The sequence below is a fragment of the Bombus vosnesenskii genome, unplaced genomic scaffold (assembly GCF_011952255.1).
Source record: "Bombus vosnesenskii isolate JDL3184/JDL3185 unplaced genomic scaffold, Bvos_JDL3184-5_v1.1 scf7180000013304, whole genome shotgun sequence".
NCBI lineage: Eukaryota > Metazoa > Arthropoda > Insecta > Hymenoptera > Apidae > Bombus > Bombus vosnesenskii.
The window spans coordinates 754,805-770,623 of NW_022882953.1; the positions used below are offsets into that span (position 1 = coordinate 754,805).

Sequence of the window (15,819 nt, forward strand, 5' to 3'; positions counted from 1 at the left end):
TGAATTCTATTATGGTCATATTTATTTAATTGCCATATTACTTTAAAATAGATTGCAATGAATGTAACTCTGTTATAAATAACAATTCTGTGCAAGCGTATGAGATGATTTAGTTTAGCAAAAAAATTAGTAATATATTGGAGCATTACATATATATGTGTGTATGTTTACTACTTTTTTGCATCGCACGTCAAATCGTTATTGCGTAATAAATATTATGTTACTACATCGATATAATTATTTGCGTTACGAATGAGTAATAAATCCATTTGAAACGTAATACAAAGTATCAGGTGTAATATTATCGTAGGTACGTATGATATGATAATATAGGCACAGATATGAAAAGTTAATAATTCACTTGAAACTCTTGAAAGCATCACCTTTAACAAGAAAACCGCGTGATGTCATTACAATGTGTATATTATATATATGTGTGTGTGTGTGTGTGTGTGTCTGTAAATGACTTTTATGATCCAAATTATTCTATGTATATTGATTACGTATACATATCATACCTAATCACTTCTTAAAATATAATACCTAATTGTAACGATTTAAGATTTATCAACATTTATTCTAATTCTTATTAAACGTATTTAGTGTCAATCTAGGGAAATAGTAGAAACTAGCGTTAGCGTATTAATTGATTTCTTTGAGAGGATTGACCTACATAGTCCGTGTTATTTTGTAACCAAGGTTATTTGGTCACAAAATCATTACCGAGAACCACCACCTCAACTACTATCGGAACTACTATCATCTTTTCATAGATTTTCTATTTTATCTGATAAAATAATGACAGTGCATACAAAAATATACATGCATTCGTCCTTATTTTTATGTAAAATTAAGTATTAATTGCATAAACGTTGTTCTATAATGCAATGTCAAAATATGTATAAACCGTAATATCTTATCGTTGATTAAAAAAAAGGCAAAAGATATTGAATGGTACGAATTGCGTCGCAACAGAACTGAACAGTGGAGGTATACCAAAGATCGAAGATAGTGCAAATTCAATTATTGCACCGTATTTCGTGTTAACGTAACGTTTAGTATTAATATAATGAATTGTAATATGTGCAATTTGTTCGATTATCCTTCAAAATTGCGTACACTTCCTCACTATGATATAAACCATTACTGGGAAGTACAGTATGATCTATCTAGACATTCGGAAATGTTCGTGGACAGGGCCGGATGGAAGATTTTTAAGGCCTGGAAATATTGACCCAACGAAGGCTGGCTTTATGGAAAAATATGAGAGTGGATTAAAATGATATAAATTTACATAAATATGAAATTACATTTATATTCTGATGGGTTATGTTTAAAATTTTTTAAAAGACAGTATGCATGTTTAGAAAATAGTTATTTCTTTTAACTTTCCATAAGATAAACAAGTGAATTATTCGTTATAGGCGTAAAATAAAATGTATTTTTATTGAATGGCTCGGTGCTATAGCCTCCTCTAGTTCCCCTCTTAATCCGCACCTGTTGGCGGATCTTTGGAGGTCTTTTGGAGTACAATACAGCCAGTACGCAACTTGTTTCGCCTTCCCTATACTTTACGTATGAGCGTGACACTAGACACTACTCTATGGGACCCAAGTCTGAAGGAGAGAGAAAGATAGAAGGAAAGTGAATGTAAAGGAAGAAAAGTGTGAGAGAGGGAGGAACAGAATTACTGAGGAGGATTCTGAATTCCGACCACAGCGCCCAGTCGTTGACGAACATCGAAACCGTTGGTTCTATACTACTTGTAGTCAAGCGTTAATTTCCTAGAAGAAACAAAAATGGTCGTCCAAGTTATGAATGCTGTAAGTAACTAGATACGTATATATTTGTGTGATTCGTTACATATGTAACTCGTATAATATGTATTAAATAATTTATGAATCAGACTTAAAAATACAAGAAACAAAAAATTAGTTGGTTAGGCTACAAATATAATTTATTCGCATTTCGCGTACTTTCTACGAAATCGATTAGCTTTGAAATAATCGATTCAAGCTTGCTTAATTCTACTTGGTAGCAAAGTTTCCATTATAATACAACGAAGAGGTTTCTGTAGGAAGCATGTCTGATGTAGTTGGAATCATCATTGGCACATCGAATCGTACCGGCGTTCGTTTATCTAGTAAGTTTGAGTGCCATGGAATTGATGTGGTGAACATTTTCGACCGTGACGTTCACGTTATATTACGTCAACTCCAAATAATTCCAATTGCGACATCAATGTAGTTCGTAGCATTGGCGTGATTCGTTGTATCGAAGCATGCAATTCAAACATGCTTCCATGATAGATGAGTTTTATGGGCGGGACAATCTAACTCGATGATGATCTATTTATTGATTTTAAATCATATAATTGATAAAGATACTTCAAATAGAATTGTACCCAAAAACGATTTTTATATTTTTTCTTTTTTATTAAATTTTATTTTTTTTAAAGTATAATTTTTTAAGTTTAGAAAAATTATTAACTAAAGGAAATATTCTTCGTACTTCAAATAATGTTATTGATATATAATTCTAATTTTCATTAAAAATATCTACATGCACTATATTTAATTTGCTGATAGGCATGTGATAACTATAGCTAGCTAGCTAGCCAGAACCAGGTATCTATTTAGGACAAATATAAAGCTAATATAATAGTATTGAACAATTACAGTAGGGTAATTTATTACAGTTAACAGTATAATGTATTTGTATGTTATCTTTGCAGGCTGATCTAAAAAGCCAGCTTGAGAAAGCTGGAGATAATTTAGTTGTAGTTGATTTCTTTGCTACATGGTGTGGGCCTTGCAAGATGATTGCGCCCAGATTGGAGGAGTTATCAAAGGTTAGATAATTTACCTTACATAAAAAGATTTCTGTTAAATAATTCTTACAAAATATTTTTCTGTAATAGGAAATGGAAAATGTTATCTTCTTGAAAGTTGATGTAGATGAATGTGAAGACATTGCTAGTGAATATGAAATTAGCAGTATGCCTACCTTTGTTTTCATCAAAAATAGTAAAGTGGTATGTACTGTTTTAAGTTAATATCTATTTTATATAAGAATACAGTTAAGAATTCATAATATAATGTATAATATGTTTTAGCTGGAAACCTTCTCAGGTGCTAATTACGACAAACTTAAAAGCATGATTCAGAAGCATAAGTGAATAAATAATTTTAATGGCAGAAGTATTTTTTAACAGAATTGTCTATTGGTTATCATTAATCAATAAAGGTAACCAGCAAAAATCTCATAATCAGTAAAAATGAAGTTATACTTGCAAAATGTAGGGGATATAATTTTTTGTTAATACATTGTCAGTTTTATTATACATATTTTGTTGCAAAATAAAATGTAATCAGCTTATAAAAAAATATACATCCAATGTAATTGTTTCTTATGCTATTGTCTGATAATGTAAAAAATAATTTTCAAAATTTGGCATAAAATATTAAATTTATTTACACAACTGCATGTATCTAGTAATTTATTCTTGACATTAACCCTATTCACATTTGTTATCCACCTACTGACAAGGTAGTTTCTGGTTGTTTCTGTATTTTTACCAATAACGAACATGACCCAGTACCAGATTTACAAGGTTGACCTAACATTAATCGACTAGAGGGCGATACTAAATTATCTCGTTTTCCTGTAAATAAAAGATATAATTAACACCGAATTTTCCAATGAATAAATAATTCCGTCACTTTCTCTGTTCTCTTACCTTCTAAAGTCGCATTTTTCAAAAAATTAAGGGAACTTTCAAAACTCATTTGTTGCAATGGAGATGCTGAACCTTCCATTCCTTTACGACTAAGAGGTTGAAATCTACCATCAAAAGTCATGTAATCCGCAATTAAAGATAGATGTCTAGAATCAACTGTGATTCCATACATCTTAAATACATCTCTCACTTCTTTTATAATAACTCTGTTAGCAGCTTCAATACCATATGTTTGAGAAATACCATAAATGTCATTGGAATATAATTTGTTTAAATTTAGAGATTTATCATATTTGAACATTTCCTATATTACAAAAAAATTGCGAATAAATAATAAAATGCAAAATTGTGATCATATACACATATGCATTACAATACAAAACCTTTACTTACTACTATGTTGATACCATCAGTTTTAAGAATTGTCTCTCCATTATTATTTTGAAATGTAAAAGCACGTTTTACGTGAGGTACCTCCCATAAAACAACTCTATTTGCAACATTTCTAGTTATCGTTGGTAAATCCAATTTTAACATTTTAAGAGGTAACTGCAGAAGAAGATTGTAATCATCAGTTAATTCTTTTTATGAAGAAGAAAATTTGTAACTCTTACTATGACACTTACCCAAAATGTTAATTTACACCATGTGAATTTATCCTCATCATAATCATATTCTATTACATGAGTATACATATTTTTAATATCCCTCTTTCTCTGTGTACTGTAAGTTTCATTTACAACATAGTCTGGTTTCTCATGTTCTGTGTCATAATCATCATCGTCTTCATCTTGTGGTTGGTCATTAGTTTTCAATTTTTCATTTTCATGCTCTACAACAATATCATCTTCTCTTTCATTTACATCTTCTATTTCTTCTTCTTCTTCTGGATCCTCATATTCTTGATTTTCTCTATGACGCGAAATTGATCGTAGTAAAGTTGCATCTGCATCCTCTGCTGCTGCTTCTTCATCTGAAGATTCGTGCATTTCTCCTAAATTTGCGTGTTTCAATGCAGATTCTGCTCCTTCATCAGGTTCTGCTTGATCTAATAAAGCATCATCCTCATACATAGATTTCTTTTCCTCTTCAACATATACTAAAGCACCTGTTACTTTAGCAATCTTTTTAATTTCTTTAAACATTTCCTTAAAAAATACTTCTTCAGTTTTTTTCAATACCTCATGTGGTTGAACACAAAATTCCGATTTATAACATTTATGTGGAAGATAATTAATAGTCATAGTATACACTAATTGTCTATTTGGCAATTGCTCCATTTTTCTACTTACATTAATATTGTCTAAAACATTGGATAAAATGCATTTTGTTAATTGCAACCTTAATTTATTTGAGCGTTTTGTTACATTCTTTAAGTCCTTCCGGAATGGTATCTCCATGCTAGGCGTTTTAATATTTTTTGATGCCATCATAAGTATTTCACGTAATCTGGGTATACCCAAAGTAACGTTCATTTCTCCACGACCAGCGAAGTGGAAGGTATTTAAAGTCATCTGAGTTGATGGCTCCCCTATTGATTGTGCTGCTAATAAACCTACTGGTTCACCAGGCGGGCAAACAATTTTCATTACCTTCACAGACAAGAGGTCTCTTAAATCTTTCTTTTTTATAATCAAATTGTTAGATTTACTGGCTATATATTCGTCCATTAAATTTTCTAATCGTTCAGAAAATACACCAAAATCTATATCTTGTCTATATTTTGACATTATTGGATCAGGACATCTTGTACATTCGGCATAAATCCATTTTTTATCTTCTTCACTAGTCCTTAACCACTTTCTCATCAATGACAGAGATGCTTTGCTTCTCCCATTATTTTCATTAATTTCCTTATATTTCGATTTCTTAATATTCATATCTTCCCTTGAAAACCTTGTAAATGGACTAATTCTTCTCTTCTGTAATGCACTTCCGTTTTTACTTTCCCATTTTTTAATTTTTCTCACTACTTTTAAAATTTTATCTGTATCTGAGTCCATTTTTAAATTCTTTACTATTTCTTCATTGAGAATCGCATTTTTATTGTCTATTAAGAAACTTAATTGTTCCTTCCTCAAAAATTGTGAACCTGGTATATCAAGCCCATCTTCGCCATAATAAATTTGCACCATACTACCGTCTGAGTCTCGTACTGTTGAATCATAATTAATACTTAATCCTTCAAGATGTTTAATAAGACATCTTTGTAAATAACCTGATCTACTAGTTTTTACAGCAGTATCAATGAGACCTTCACGGCCAGCCATACAGTGAAAAAAGAATTCTTGAGGTTTGATCCCTGTCATAAATCTACCATCGATAAAACCACCAGCTCTTGGTGTAGGGTCATATGCAGGGAAACTTGGAAGGCTTTTCCCACTGATCATTAAAGGTGGCCTTTTTCCTTCCAACTCAATCTGTCCAAGTAAGCAAGATATCTGCATAGTATTTACGGTAGAACCTTTTGCACCGGATTGAACCATCAATTGTAGATTATTATCTGGAAATTTTTTCAAAAGACCAGCTGGTAAACAAACTTTATTTATATCATTAGTATAGACATCTAATGCGCTTTTATATTTTCGATCGATTTGAGCACGGAATTTAGGATCACTCCAATAAGATTCTTCAATTTTAGATGTAACAATATCCATAGGTATATCATCAGGTAATTCTAACACTGATCTCTGTATATTTTCTCCAATTTTTCTACAGTTAGAAATAATTTCTTTCCGTTTCTTATCTGCTTTATTTAATAATAAAATATCTTCAATACCAAGAGTAAATCCATTTCTTTGTAAAGCAGCTTGAAATAATTTACCAAAGGCACTTAATAACTTTGTAGAGCATATTCCCCCATATAGTTCGAAAATACAATGTACAAGACCAAATGGAGTTGCACCATAATGTGTCTTATCAAGTACACCACATAATAATTCTCCATTTCGTATTATTACTTCGGCTTCTGACATTGTTTTAGGATCTAAAAATTCAGTACCACATTTCCACCGCCGTGCTTTTTCAACTTGCCATTCTTTTACACTGATCTTGGCATTTGCTGTCAAATTGATACGTGCTTGTTTTGGTGGAATAATATTAATGATAACAGTGGATACAATTTGTTTACCAGACCATAAGGGTACTGGTTTTATAATACTGGGAGGAAGAAGAATTATATTATCTTGTATTGTAGATAAAGCAGCATAAACTAGTTGCATATAGTCTTCACGTGGAAAGAATGTCCCTCTTACTGTTAATCGCACACCGGAAACCATATGATCTTGAATGAGACCACTTAAAGGAGTACCATCTTTAGGTACAAGATATTGATTAGATACATTGGCTATATTGTAGCCTTCACTTCTAGCTAGTTCATTTTGGGGATAATGAGCATTCATCTCATCACCATCAAAGTCTGAATTATAGGCTTTACAATTAGCATAATGCAAACGTAATGTTTTTTCTCCCTTTAAAATACGTGCTTTATGAGCCATTATACTAGGCTTATGCAAAGTTGGTTGACGATTTAACAGCAGAATGTCTCCATTTTGTAAATGCCTATGTATAATTTTAATGCCTTTAAAAAATTTGTTTGCTTTATCACTTGTTGTTAGAAGACGTTTTGCAATGGCTTCTCTTTGAACAGCATTTGTGTTAGAAATGCGTTGTATACTTCCATCCTCGTGTTCAACCATTACTGCACCAGGATGAATATTAGGACCGTTTAAAACTAATTGTCTTAACTGTACAACATTCCAAGGTGTAACTGGTGTTGGATATGTTAATTTCATTGCAAAAGCTTCAGGAATACCAATTTCATCTATGTTCAAATTAGGATCTGGAGTAATAACAGAACGAGCAGCAAAATTAACTCTTTTACCCATCATATGCATTCTAATAATTCCTTCCTTTTTCTCTATAACTTGCTTTAAACCCTGGCAATTTGCAGAATCTGCAGTTCTATTCATATCACGATCCATTAAATGATCCACATTTATTTGCAGATTTTGCCAAGCATTGTGTAATTTTTCAATTGCTGTATTACCTTTTATTTGTTCAAAAACAAGTTTTCCCTCTTCTGTTAGTTGATTTGTATCACCATCTTGAATTGTTTGAATGATATTTCGAAGTACAAGACAATCTTGGATGATACTCTTGTAAACTTGAGATTGTGGATGTTCTATCATTTGTCCATTGACAAAATTAACTGGCCTAACTATAGGTGGTAAAACTGGTATTACTTCAAAGAAGAATATATCAGTTGGATATTCAATATCTACCATTCCAAAGCAAGGTATAAGTACTTTTAAGAAATCTCTCTCATTTAGCCAAAGCTTTCTGAGGTAATCTTTAGATTGATCTGGCATTATCATAACTGACTCTAATTTATGTATTACTCCACGTGATTTTACTGTCCGAGGAGTATTAGCTGTTTCAGATATTTTAGTGGTCATAATTTTATTTTTTAGTGTTGTAATTTTTGGTATAGGTTCTTGACAATTTACACAGATTTTCAATGATGCATACTGCTTTATAACATTTTCAACATATGCGTGCCACTGCATATTAATATTTTTGGTATTTAGTTGAATTTCATCATATTGCACAATAGACTGATTAAGTCTTGGTCTATTGAGAAGATTTTCAGTATAATTATCAATTACATTTTGAACAGCTTGCACATCAACTTCATAAGGATTACCTGAACATGAAACAACAAACATTATTTCTTGTTCTAAACTTTCAAGCTCACTGAGATATCCTTTTTGAAGTAAGTTCAATTTTGCAGTAAGTAACAATTTTACATAAGATGGAATTTGTAAAGAGAAACAGTTTAGACATGCTAATTTGATTAACATAGATAATCGTCTATGAAACAGTGGATTTACTACTGGCATAGGCAATTCTATATGTCCAAAATGACCTGGACATTTGAATACATTGCATCCACATGTTCCACATGGATCCGAACTTTCTAAAAGAGGCCCTAGTTAATAAAAGAAATATGTATTAGTAAATTGTACCTTTACTTTCCCTAATTCGCATAAAAATATAAATAATACATATAATAATTTGCATTGTTTCATTTATTACCTAATGCTGGGTCATATAAACCTCCTTTTAATGGATGTCCCAAGATATTAAATGATAATGGTGTCCTTATTTTAGTAACACTTAAATTTCTTATATCATTTGCAGTAAACATAGAAAACATTAAACATTTTGGATCTAGATGTTTTGGAGTTAGACGTGGAGTATGATACTTATGTTGTACCATTTTGACAAATGTTGCCTCGTAGCCTTTTTGTTTCTACAAAACAAGTGGATTGTTTTTAATAATTTTATCGATAATTTTTAAAAATGAGAGTTTATTTATACCTTTTGTAGAATATTTTTTTGAGAAAAATGATGTAAGTAACCTTAATAAATCACTTATTTCTTATTAATATTAAATATTAACTGGATTAATAACAAACATTGTTTAGAAAATTTCATTCAACATGATAATAAATCATATAGGTTATGATACGTTAATCACATGGCTGCTACCGCTATACCAGTATATATGTAGTAAAGTATGCGTTTGGTCGATCTTTGACCAACTAAAAATCGATAGTTACATCGATATATTTATCGTTAAACTATTATTGCAATAGCACAAGATTTCGTCTGAACTAGGATGTCAATGAAATGGCAAGTGAATCGAACGAAAAGAATTTTAATCTTTGAAATGTAATTTATGGATACAAAGTTATTTGTAAGAGTTAGGAACATTTACAACCAGTATAGTAATGTTACAAATATAAGCTTTAAAGATTTGTCTTATATGGTATATAAATAACCATAGTGTATAATAGAGCATTTATTAATATATCATGTGTTTACTTCTATGTCTGTATTGATACTGCATGGTATTCGCTTATTATAATAATGTAATTTTGCAAAAATATTACATCTAATGAACGTGAGGAAAGAATCTTAAATAAAATACATTTTCGAAGTGCATTACAAAGATGTTAACTCCACGATTTGAAATAACTCAAACTGATACAGAAGTCGCAATAATCATTCATGCACCATATGCCAATATCAAAGACACGGAGGTTTATGTTGATGGAACAGATTTCAGATTTTATTCTACACCATATTATTTGAGGTAATGTAATGGTATTTAATAGTTATAAATATTATTTTAATAAAATTTCTCTATTTTTAGGTTAAGACTACCAGGTGAAATTGAAGAAAATGACTCATCATTTGGCTCATACGATTGTGAAAAAGGAGATTTCTCTTTAAGATTTTCAAAAGTAGTAAAAGGAGAATATTTTGAAAATTTGGATATGATAAGTACATTATTAGCTCCACCAAAAAAGAAGAATACAATTGTACCAAATATTGAGGTAATTGGAAATCCATCAGCAAATTCTGAAGATATTAACGATATACCGAATGAGCATGAATTTACACCAAATGATGAAAACACTAATGGAGATGAATGGTACATGCATCAGAACAATACTATAGAAACCGTACCTCTTTTGCCTGTATCTCCCAAATATGGTTTTGCGAATAAAATATCTGTAGCTTTAGCTGCTTTTGAGGTAAATGCATTAAAATATTTAATATATATATGTCCTACATCTATACAGCATCTAGTAGTGGCATATAACTTTATCACTTTTAATTTTAGTCAGCATGGATTAAGGAAATAATAGATCTTCCAATGCCAGATACAATACCTCAATCTGAGAGAAGAAAATTGCGAGAGAAACGTGAAATTTCAGATTTTAACGAGGAACATTATTTGGCAGATCTTATGCAACCAGAATGCATAGAACCATATATCTCATTTTCTGCAGAATGGGACACTTTGAAAAAAGAAGATATTTCTTTCAATGAAACTCAAGTAGATTTATTAAAAGAACTCCCAAACAAAGAATATTTATTAAACAATGAAGAAACACATAAGTTACTTTTAGGTTTAATGGATATTTTATTTGGTTGTTGCTATAATCACAGAACAACATTAGGAGAAAATACAGTTGAAAGTAGTTGGACTATTAATAAATTGAGTTCCACTTTGTGTTGGTTTGATGTATGTAAAATGTTTACAGAAGTACCAATAATTATTTTTATTATATTGTCTTATATATTGATAATAATATTTTTAGGAGTTTTCTGATGCGGAAGAAGTTGTAAAAGCTTGTTTTAGAAGATCAATATGTTATCCACTTTTTAGAAATTGGGATTTGTCTAAAAAAGTTTTTGAAGACGTAAAGAAAGTAATTAAGTTAGGTAAGTAATGAACAAAGCACAGGTTTTTTAATTTACATTATTTCATTTAGTACATTATCTTTTATGCCTAATATTTTTTCATAAATTTTTAGGTAAAAAGTATATTATAAAACATTTTTGTGAAGTACATAGTTTGTTTAACAATTCGTGTGAACCGCGATATATATTAAATCAGTTGTATATAAAAGATTACCTGATCTGGTTACAACAGATTAATGAATCATTAATAGAATCATTGGAATCTCTTATCGTTAATGTAAGTATATAAATATTAAGGAGTAACTTTTTAGGGTTTATTAATGTATACTTATTTCTCTTAAGGTTCAACCTTCCAAAGATGATATGCAACTTGACTTAGCAGAGCTAGAGCAAGCAGCTTATTCTGTGCAAGAAGAAGATCTTATTATAGAAAATTCTGTTCATGAAATAGTGGATCAAATGGATGAATTAACAGTTAATGACAATGACAAAGATAAGTAAGTATAATGTACAAAATATTTCGTAACTTTTATAAAATTCTGGGATTCATTGAAGAATATTATATGTCTTTATGTTATATGATTTTATTTTAAAGGCCAAAGACTATATACTACATTAAAGACAAACATTCTTTAAAGTATTTGTAAGTATTTCAATAGAATTGCTTTGAATATATTCCTTAACAAAGCTTTCTCGTTTACCTCTTAATAAATGAAATAAATATTTGTACATATTCTATATATATTTTAATCTGAAATATACTAATATAATACACTAACTTTTAAAATGCACATTCCTTTGGTGAATTATATGAACATCAAATTGTAAACTTATCAGTAATAAAACTTATAGCAATAACAAATTGCCATTATATTTGCACATTACGCATGGATGAAATGCACAGTAAGGAAGATTTGTAAAACTTATTATTTCCTTCATTTTTTAGTAATGCACATGTAAATTATGTTTTATATAGGTTATCGAGTAGTTCGAGTTCAAGCGACAGCAGCGATACTGATTCTGAAAGCGATTCAGAAAGTAGCACTTCAAGTACCACTACAACAAGCAATAGTAATAGTTTGGACTCGGACGATGTAAGCGAACCAGAAGAAATTACAAATGAGTATACTTATTGATATATACTTAAATAACGAAATCTTTCTAAAAACAACGTTTTTGAAAGTTTTTTCTTATTTATAATATTATAAATAAAACTTCACGATTCTACCTTATGTGTTCATAAGAATATTTATACATACTTATATGTACACTACACGTGAAGCTGTTTTTAAGATGTAAAACGATGTATAAATAAGAGATTCATTTCCGTTTCTATTTTACAACTATACAACTTTATGATTATTTGTGTAGACATGTTTTTACGATACTCTATTTGTCATAAGTGTGATTGATTTGTCAAATGATATAGTAAATCCATGTTAATAATTTATTATAATGCTCGATTAATCTTCGTTGCATAAAATCATCCAAATCATTGTTATTTGTAATATTCATGTCTGAATCAGTTGAATCGATATCGCTTGGTTTTAATACACTGCTTTCATTATCGAAAGCATCATTAGTATTACTTTCTGTATCCTCTGCCTAGAATATTTTATAAAACTTTAATTGTAAATGAAAAATGCTCTGAAAAAGAATTTTTAAGTATCATTACCGTAGCGTAGTCGTAATCTGTATACTCTGTATTTTCGTCTTTATTATTGAGTTCATCTCCGTCGATAGTTTGCCAATAATCTGCTATTTCTCCATATACTCCTGGGCTCTCGTCTACACTGTGCACGAATTGAGCCAACGTTTTATCGTCTAATATCGTTGATTCTGACCTTTTTAATGCTGCTGGCTTATCGTTTTCAACGATTAAAACGGGTCCAATATATTGTTAGAAGAAACTTATTGTATTTACTGTGCATACCATACCTCTTGATCAGAAGTTGTACTTTTACTATTAAAATGATCATGATAATCAGGACTTCCTGTTTTTAGAACTAAGTGCGTATATTTTTTAAATGTTCCATTTTCTTCATGTAAATGCGGAGCGTATAATATAATACGTAAAGGCATATTCTCGTCGTTTGGACTTTGTGGCTCAGTATTCTTACTTACTGTTAAATAACGTGAGAAATAAAGATTTGTGAAAAGAAAAAATGATATGTTTTATATATCTTGTGTACTATATAAGTTATATATATTTTAATATAAGCAAATAAAAAGCGAATTCAATATTGAAAATTAAAAATATAATATTGAAAATTCAATATCAATTATGATGATATTTGATATTTAATACCTTCTTGTTCTTTCATTTTCATATCTTCCAAACTAATATTTGATTCAATTTGAAGGTCTTCGTGATTTCTTGTTAAATCAGTATTTGAATCGTTACTCGTGGAAAAGTTGTTATTACCATTTACGTGCTTATTGGAAAAGATACAATCTTGCTCTTCACTGTATACTTCGGTCGTCGCGAAGTTTGATATTATAGTCGGTATCTGAGTTTGTTCTTGTTCCAATGGTATTTCAGAAGTTATTTCAATATTCTTATCGGTAAAAAGAATGTTGTCTCGTACATTGTCATCGTTTTTCATATTTTCTGTAGTCCGTACCGTTGACGACTCAGTTGTGATATCATAAACCCTACTTCCATTATTGCTTGGATTAAAAGGAACGACGGTACTGGTATTTTTATCATCTTCAATTTCTTTTAATTCCTCTGAGGATATATTGCTAGTCTTTAAATCGGTAAATACTCTTTCTGTACGCGTATCAAGATTTTTATCTATCTTTATTTCATCTGAATTGATAGCTTTTAAAAGGTATTCCTCGTATTCCACTGAATCGCGTGCTATCGTTGATTGTTCCTATTTAGCAAACAAATAATTTTTTTATGTATATTTGCGCATTCTTTTTACGACTAGATTAGATTAAAGATTAAACAAAAAAAATCCCGATATTATTATTGGAAAATTTATCGAATTCTGCTTACATGGCAAGGACCACACGGATCATCGTTGTACGTGGAAAGAATGGCCGCTTTAACGTAAGGGAAGTATAGTATACTCCAGGGTACTATGATCTGATAAGTTACTTTACCGCAGCTGTAATAACATTTTATTGAAATTATTGACATTTAATTCATATTTTAATAAAATTGTAAAAGCAAGATGAATTTTTCAAGTAGTTATTTTTTTAAACATATTTCTATCTTAGTAAAAGCTAATTTAATTTTGTATTTCAACAAATATATTTTTCTTCCGTGAGATTATGAGGTGAGTTAATATTAAAGAAATCGTGTTCTACCTAACAAAATTTCTACGATTGTAAATTGATCGTATTAAATGCTCACCGATCGATAATGATTACTTCGTCTTTCGATGCATGAAAACTTTTCCAGATACCCAACTCGGAAGTGTCTTGAAGAAAAATTATGTCCTTTTTCTTGTTCTCAACGTCAGCGAACAACGATTCTTCTAAGTCGAAGAAGTACTCGGACTCCTGTATATTTTTAGATATTTCCCTCCACGCTTTTATCTCTATATTGTTCTCCGTGCTGTCTTCCGGCAAATCTGACGGCGGCGTCACCATGAAGAACAAGATATTCGAAAAACCGGACTTGTCTAATCGCTTCTTCAATAATCCCAACCTTGTACCAAATGATTTTTACAAGTGTCACTTCAACGAACTTTACATTTAACTCGTGTCTCTTAAAAATTTCAGAATCAGATTTGAAACTAAATTGAACTAAGTCTGCGCAAAGTACGATTTATTAGAAGTTATTAAATGAAGAATTAAACAAATCAAAAATAGTAAGATTTAAAACGTGAATAAACGAACGTGAAATTTCATGTGAGTACGAATACAAATTATTGACCATTAGACGCATCTAATCTATAATAATAAGCGTTACTAAAACTATCGACAGAATATACTGATCATTCCATCAACATCTTACATGATTGCTTGCCTGTAGCTGTAGTACCAGGAGGGATCCAAAAATGCGAACACGTTCACGTGTCCCAACTGTTCCTTCCGGAGAGTCGTGGCACGACATTGCTCGATTTGTCCTCGATTCTCTCGTGGTTCCTTCGATTGGCGGAAATGACGGGGGATATCCAACAACCGGAGGACTCTATCCTTCTCGTAAGCTCCGCAACTTCCGACTATCATCATCATCATCATCATCATTACTGCGATCACAATCGAGATCGACATAATTATTCTTTCACTTTCTTCCACAGAACCGTGTCCAGGAATCTTTGACGAGCCAGAAATCGTCGGAGAAGATCGTTTCATCGACTACCAAAAATAGAACGAGATGTATTCATGTAGAAGTGAAATGTCGATAATTATGTCGTAACACTTGGAAATCCGTGTAAACAACGCAAAATTGGTAACCGGGGGGGAGTTAGTTTCGCTTGTCTTTAGAGGATGCTCGTTATCTGAGGCGCGATAAAATAATGGAAAATGTGACAATGAAGCCGCGAAAACACCGAGTACTTTAAATCATTGTACGATCGTTGCCGGTCGATGTGCGCGCGTGGCCTCTCGCGATATATCCCAGCCAGAAAAATCAATTTACGTCGCATTGATGCGATATGTATGCGGGTCACACGGAAACTGTAAGCCTTTTTCTGACCTCACATGCTGCTGCCGCGGTCCACCGTTCAACATTTCTCCTACACGTGACATAAACATGACACCCTTCCTCGAACGCTATCATAGACACGTTAAGACCGAACTGTGTAACATACGTCGCTTAGAAAATTTTACGCAACATATTCATA

The 15,819-nt window shown here is 31.1% G+C and overlaps 4 protein-coding genes across 6 annotated transcripts; 2 read left to right on the top strand and 2 right to left on the bottom strand.

The window, feature by feature from the left end:
• Positions 1-1,484: 1,484 nt before the first annotated feature.
• On the top strand, positions 1,485-3,288 carry LOC117234344 (thioredoxin-2). Its single transcript, XM_033495451.1, has 4 exons — positions 1,485-1,823; positions 2,735-2,851; positions 2,921-3,034; positions 3,116-3,288. Exons 1-4 carry the CDS (start codon positions 1,800-1,802, stop codon positions 3,176-3,178), a joined length of 318 nt encoding a protein of 105 aa, XP_033351342.1. The 5' UTR covers positions 1,485-1,799; the 3' UTR covers positions 3,179-3,288.
• Positions 3,289-3,454: 166 nt separating this feature from the next.
• Positions 3,455-9,285, bottom strand: LOC117234335 (DNA-directed RNA polymerase I subunit RPA1). Its single transcript, XM_033495435.1, has 6 exons — positions 9,122-9,285; positions 8,837-9,053; positions 4,366-8,729; positions 4,133-4,288; positions 3,740-4,043; positions 3,455-3,664 (listed from the first exon to the last, which is right to left on the bottom strand). Exons 2-6 carry the CDS (start codon positions 9,018-9,020, stop codon positions 3,531-3,533), a joined length of 5,142 nt encoding a protein of 1,713 aa, XP_033351326.1. The 5' UTR covers positions 9,021-9,053; positions 9,122-9,285; the 3' UTR covers positions 3,455-3,530.
• A 121-nt stretch (positions 9,286-9,406) lies between these two features.
• LOC117234338 (protein SHQ1 homolog) lies at positions 9,407-12,363 on the top strand. 3 transcript variants are annotated; one of them, XM_033495440.1, is made up of 9 exons: positions 9,407-9,671; positions 9,704-9,899; positions 9,960-10,344; positions 10,434-10,838; positions 10,915-11,038; positions 11,131-11,294; positions 11,360-11,514; positions 11,613-11,660; positions 11,994-12,363. In XM_033495440.1, exons 2-9 carry the CDS (start codon positions 9,757-9,759, stop codon positions 12,151-12,153), a joined length of 1,584 nt encoding a protein of 527 aa, XP_033351331.1. In that variant the 5' UTR covers positions 9,407-9,671; positions 9,704-9,756; the 3' UTR covers positions 12,154-12,363. The 3 variants fall into 3 exon arrangements, with proteins under 3 accessions (XP_033351331.1, XP_033351330.1, XP_033351332.1); XM_033495439.1 differs by having other exon boundaries at positions 9,407-9,899; XM_033495441.1 differs by lacking the exon at positions 11,613-11,660 and having other exon boundaries at positions 9,407-9,899.
• Positions 11,751-15,635, bottom strand: LOC117234337. Its single transcript, XM_033495438.1, has 7 exons — positions 14,988-15,635; positions 14,382-14,678; positions 14,022-14,133; positions 13,326-13,896; positions 12,956-13,140; positions 12,693-12,878; positions 11,751-12,622 (listed from the first exon to the last, which is right to left on the bottom strand). The coding sequence occupies exons 1-7, from the start codon at positions 15,326-15,328 to the stop codon at positions 12,434-12,436; spliced, it is 1,881 nt and encodes a 626-aa protein (XP_033351329.1). The 5' UTR covers positions 15,329-15,635; the 3' UTR covers positions 11,751-12,433.
• Between the last annotated feature and the right edge of the window lie 184 nt (positions 15,636-15,819).

Bases quoted from the DNA above. Each gene is read 5' to 3' on its own strand.
- LOC117234344 (XM_033495451.1), top strand. From the start codon at position 1,800: ATGGTCGTCCAAGTTATGAATGCT. The intron at 2,852-2,920 runs GTTAGATAATTT...TTTCTGTAATAG, and splicing joins GATTGGAGGAGTTATCAAAG to GAAATGGAAAATGTTATCTT. The intron at 3,035-3,115 runs GTATGTACTGTT...AATATGTTTTAG, and splicing joins TCATCAAAAATAGTAAAGTG to CTGGAAACCTTCTCAGGTGC.
- LOC117234338 (XM_033495439.1), top strand. From the start codon at position 9,757: ATGTTAACTCCACGATTTGAAATAACTCAAACTGATACAGAAGTCGCA. The intron at 10,839-10,914 runs GTATGTAAAATG...TAATATTTTTAG, and splicing joins CCACTTTGTGTTGGTTTGAT to GAGTTTTCTGATGCGGAAGA. The intron at 11,515-11,612 runs GTAAGTATAATG...TTTATTTTAAAG, and splicing joins AATGACAATGACAAAGATAA to GCCAAAGACTATATACTACA.
- LOC117234337 (XM_033495438.1), bottom strand. From the start codon at position 15,328: ATGAAACGATCTTCTCCGACGATTTCTGGCTCGTCAAAGATTCCTGGA. The intron at 13,897-14,021 runs GTAAGCAGAATT...TTTGCTAAATAG, and splicing joins ATCCGTGTGGTCCTTGCCAT to GAACAATCAACGATAGCACG. The intron at 13,141-13,325 runs GTATTAAATATC...GTTATTTAACAG, and splicing joins GAAAATGAAAGAACAAGAAG to TAAGTAAGAATACTGAGCCA.
- LOC117234335 (XM_033495435.1), bottom strand. From the start codon at position 9,020: ATGGTACAACATAAGTATCATACTCCACGTCTAACTCCAAAACATCTA. The intron at 8,730-8,836 runs GTAATAAATGAA...TTTATTAACTAG, and splicing joins TTTATATGACCCAGCATTAG to GGCCTCTTTTAGAAAGTTCG. The intron at 4,044-4,132 runs GTAAGTAAAGGT...TTTGTAATATAG, and splicing joins CTGATGGTATCAACATAGTA to GAAATGTTCAAATATGATAA.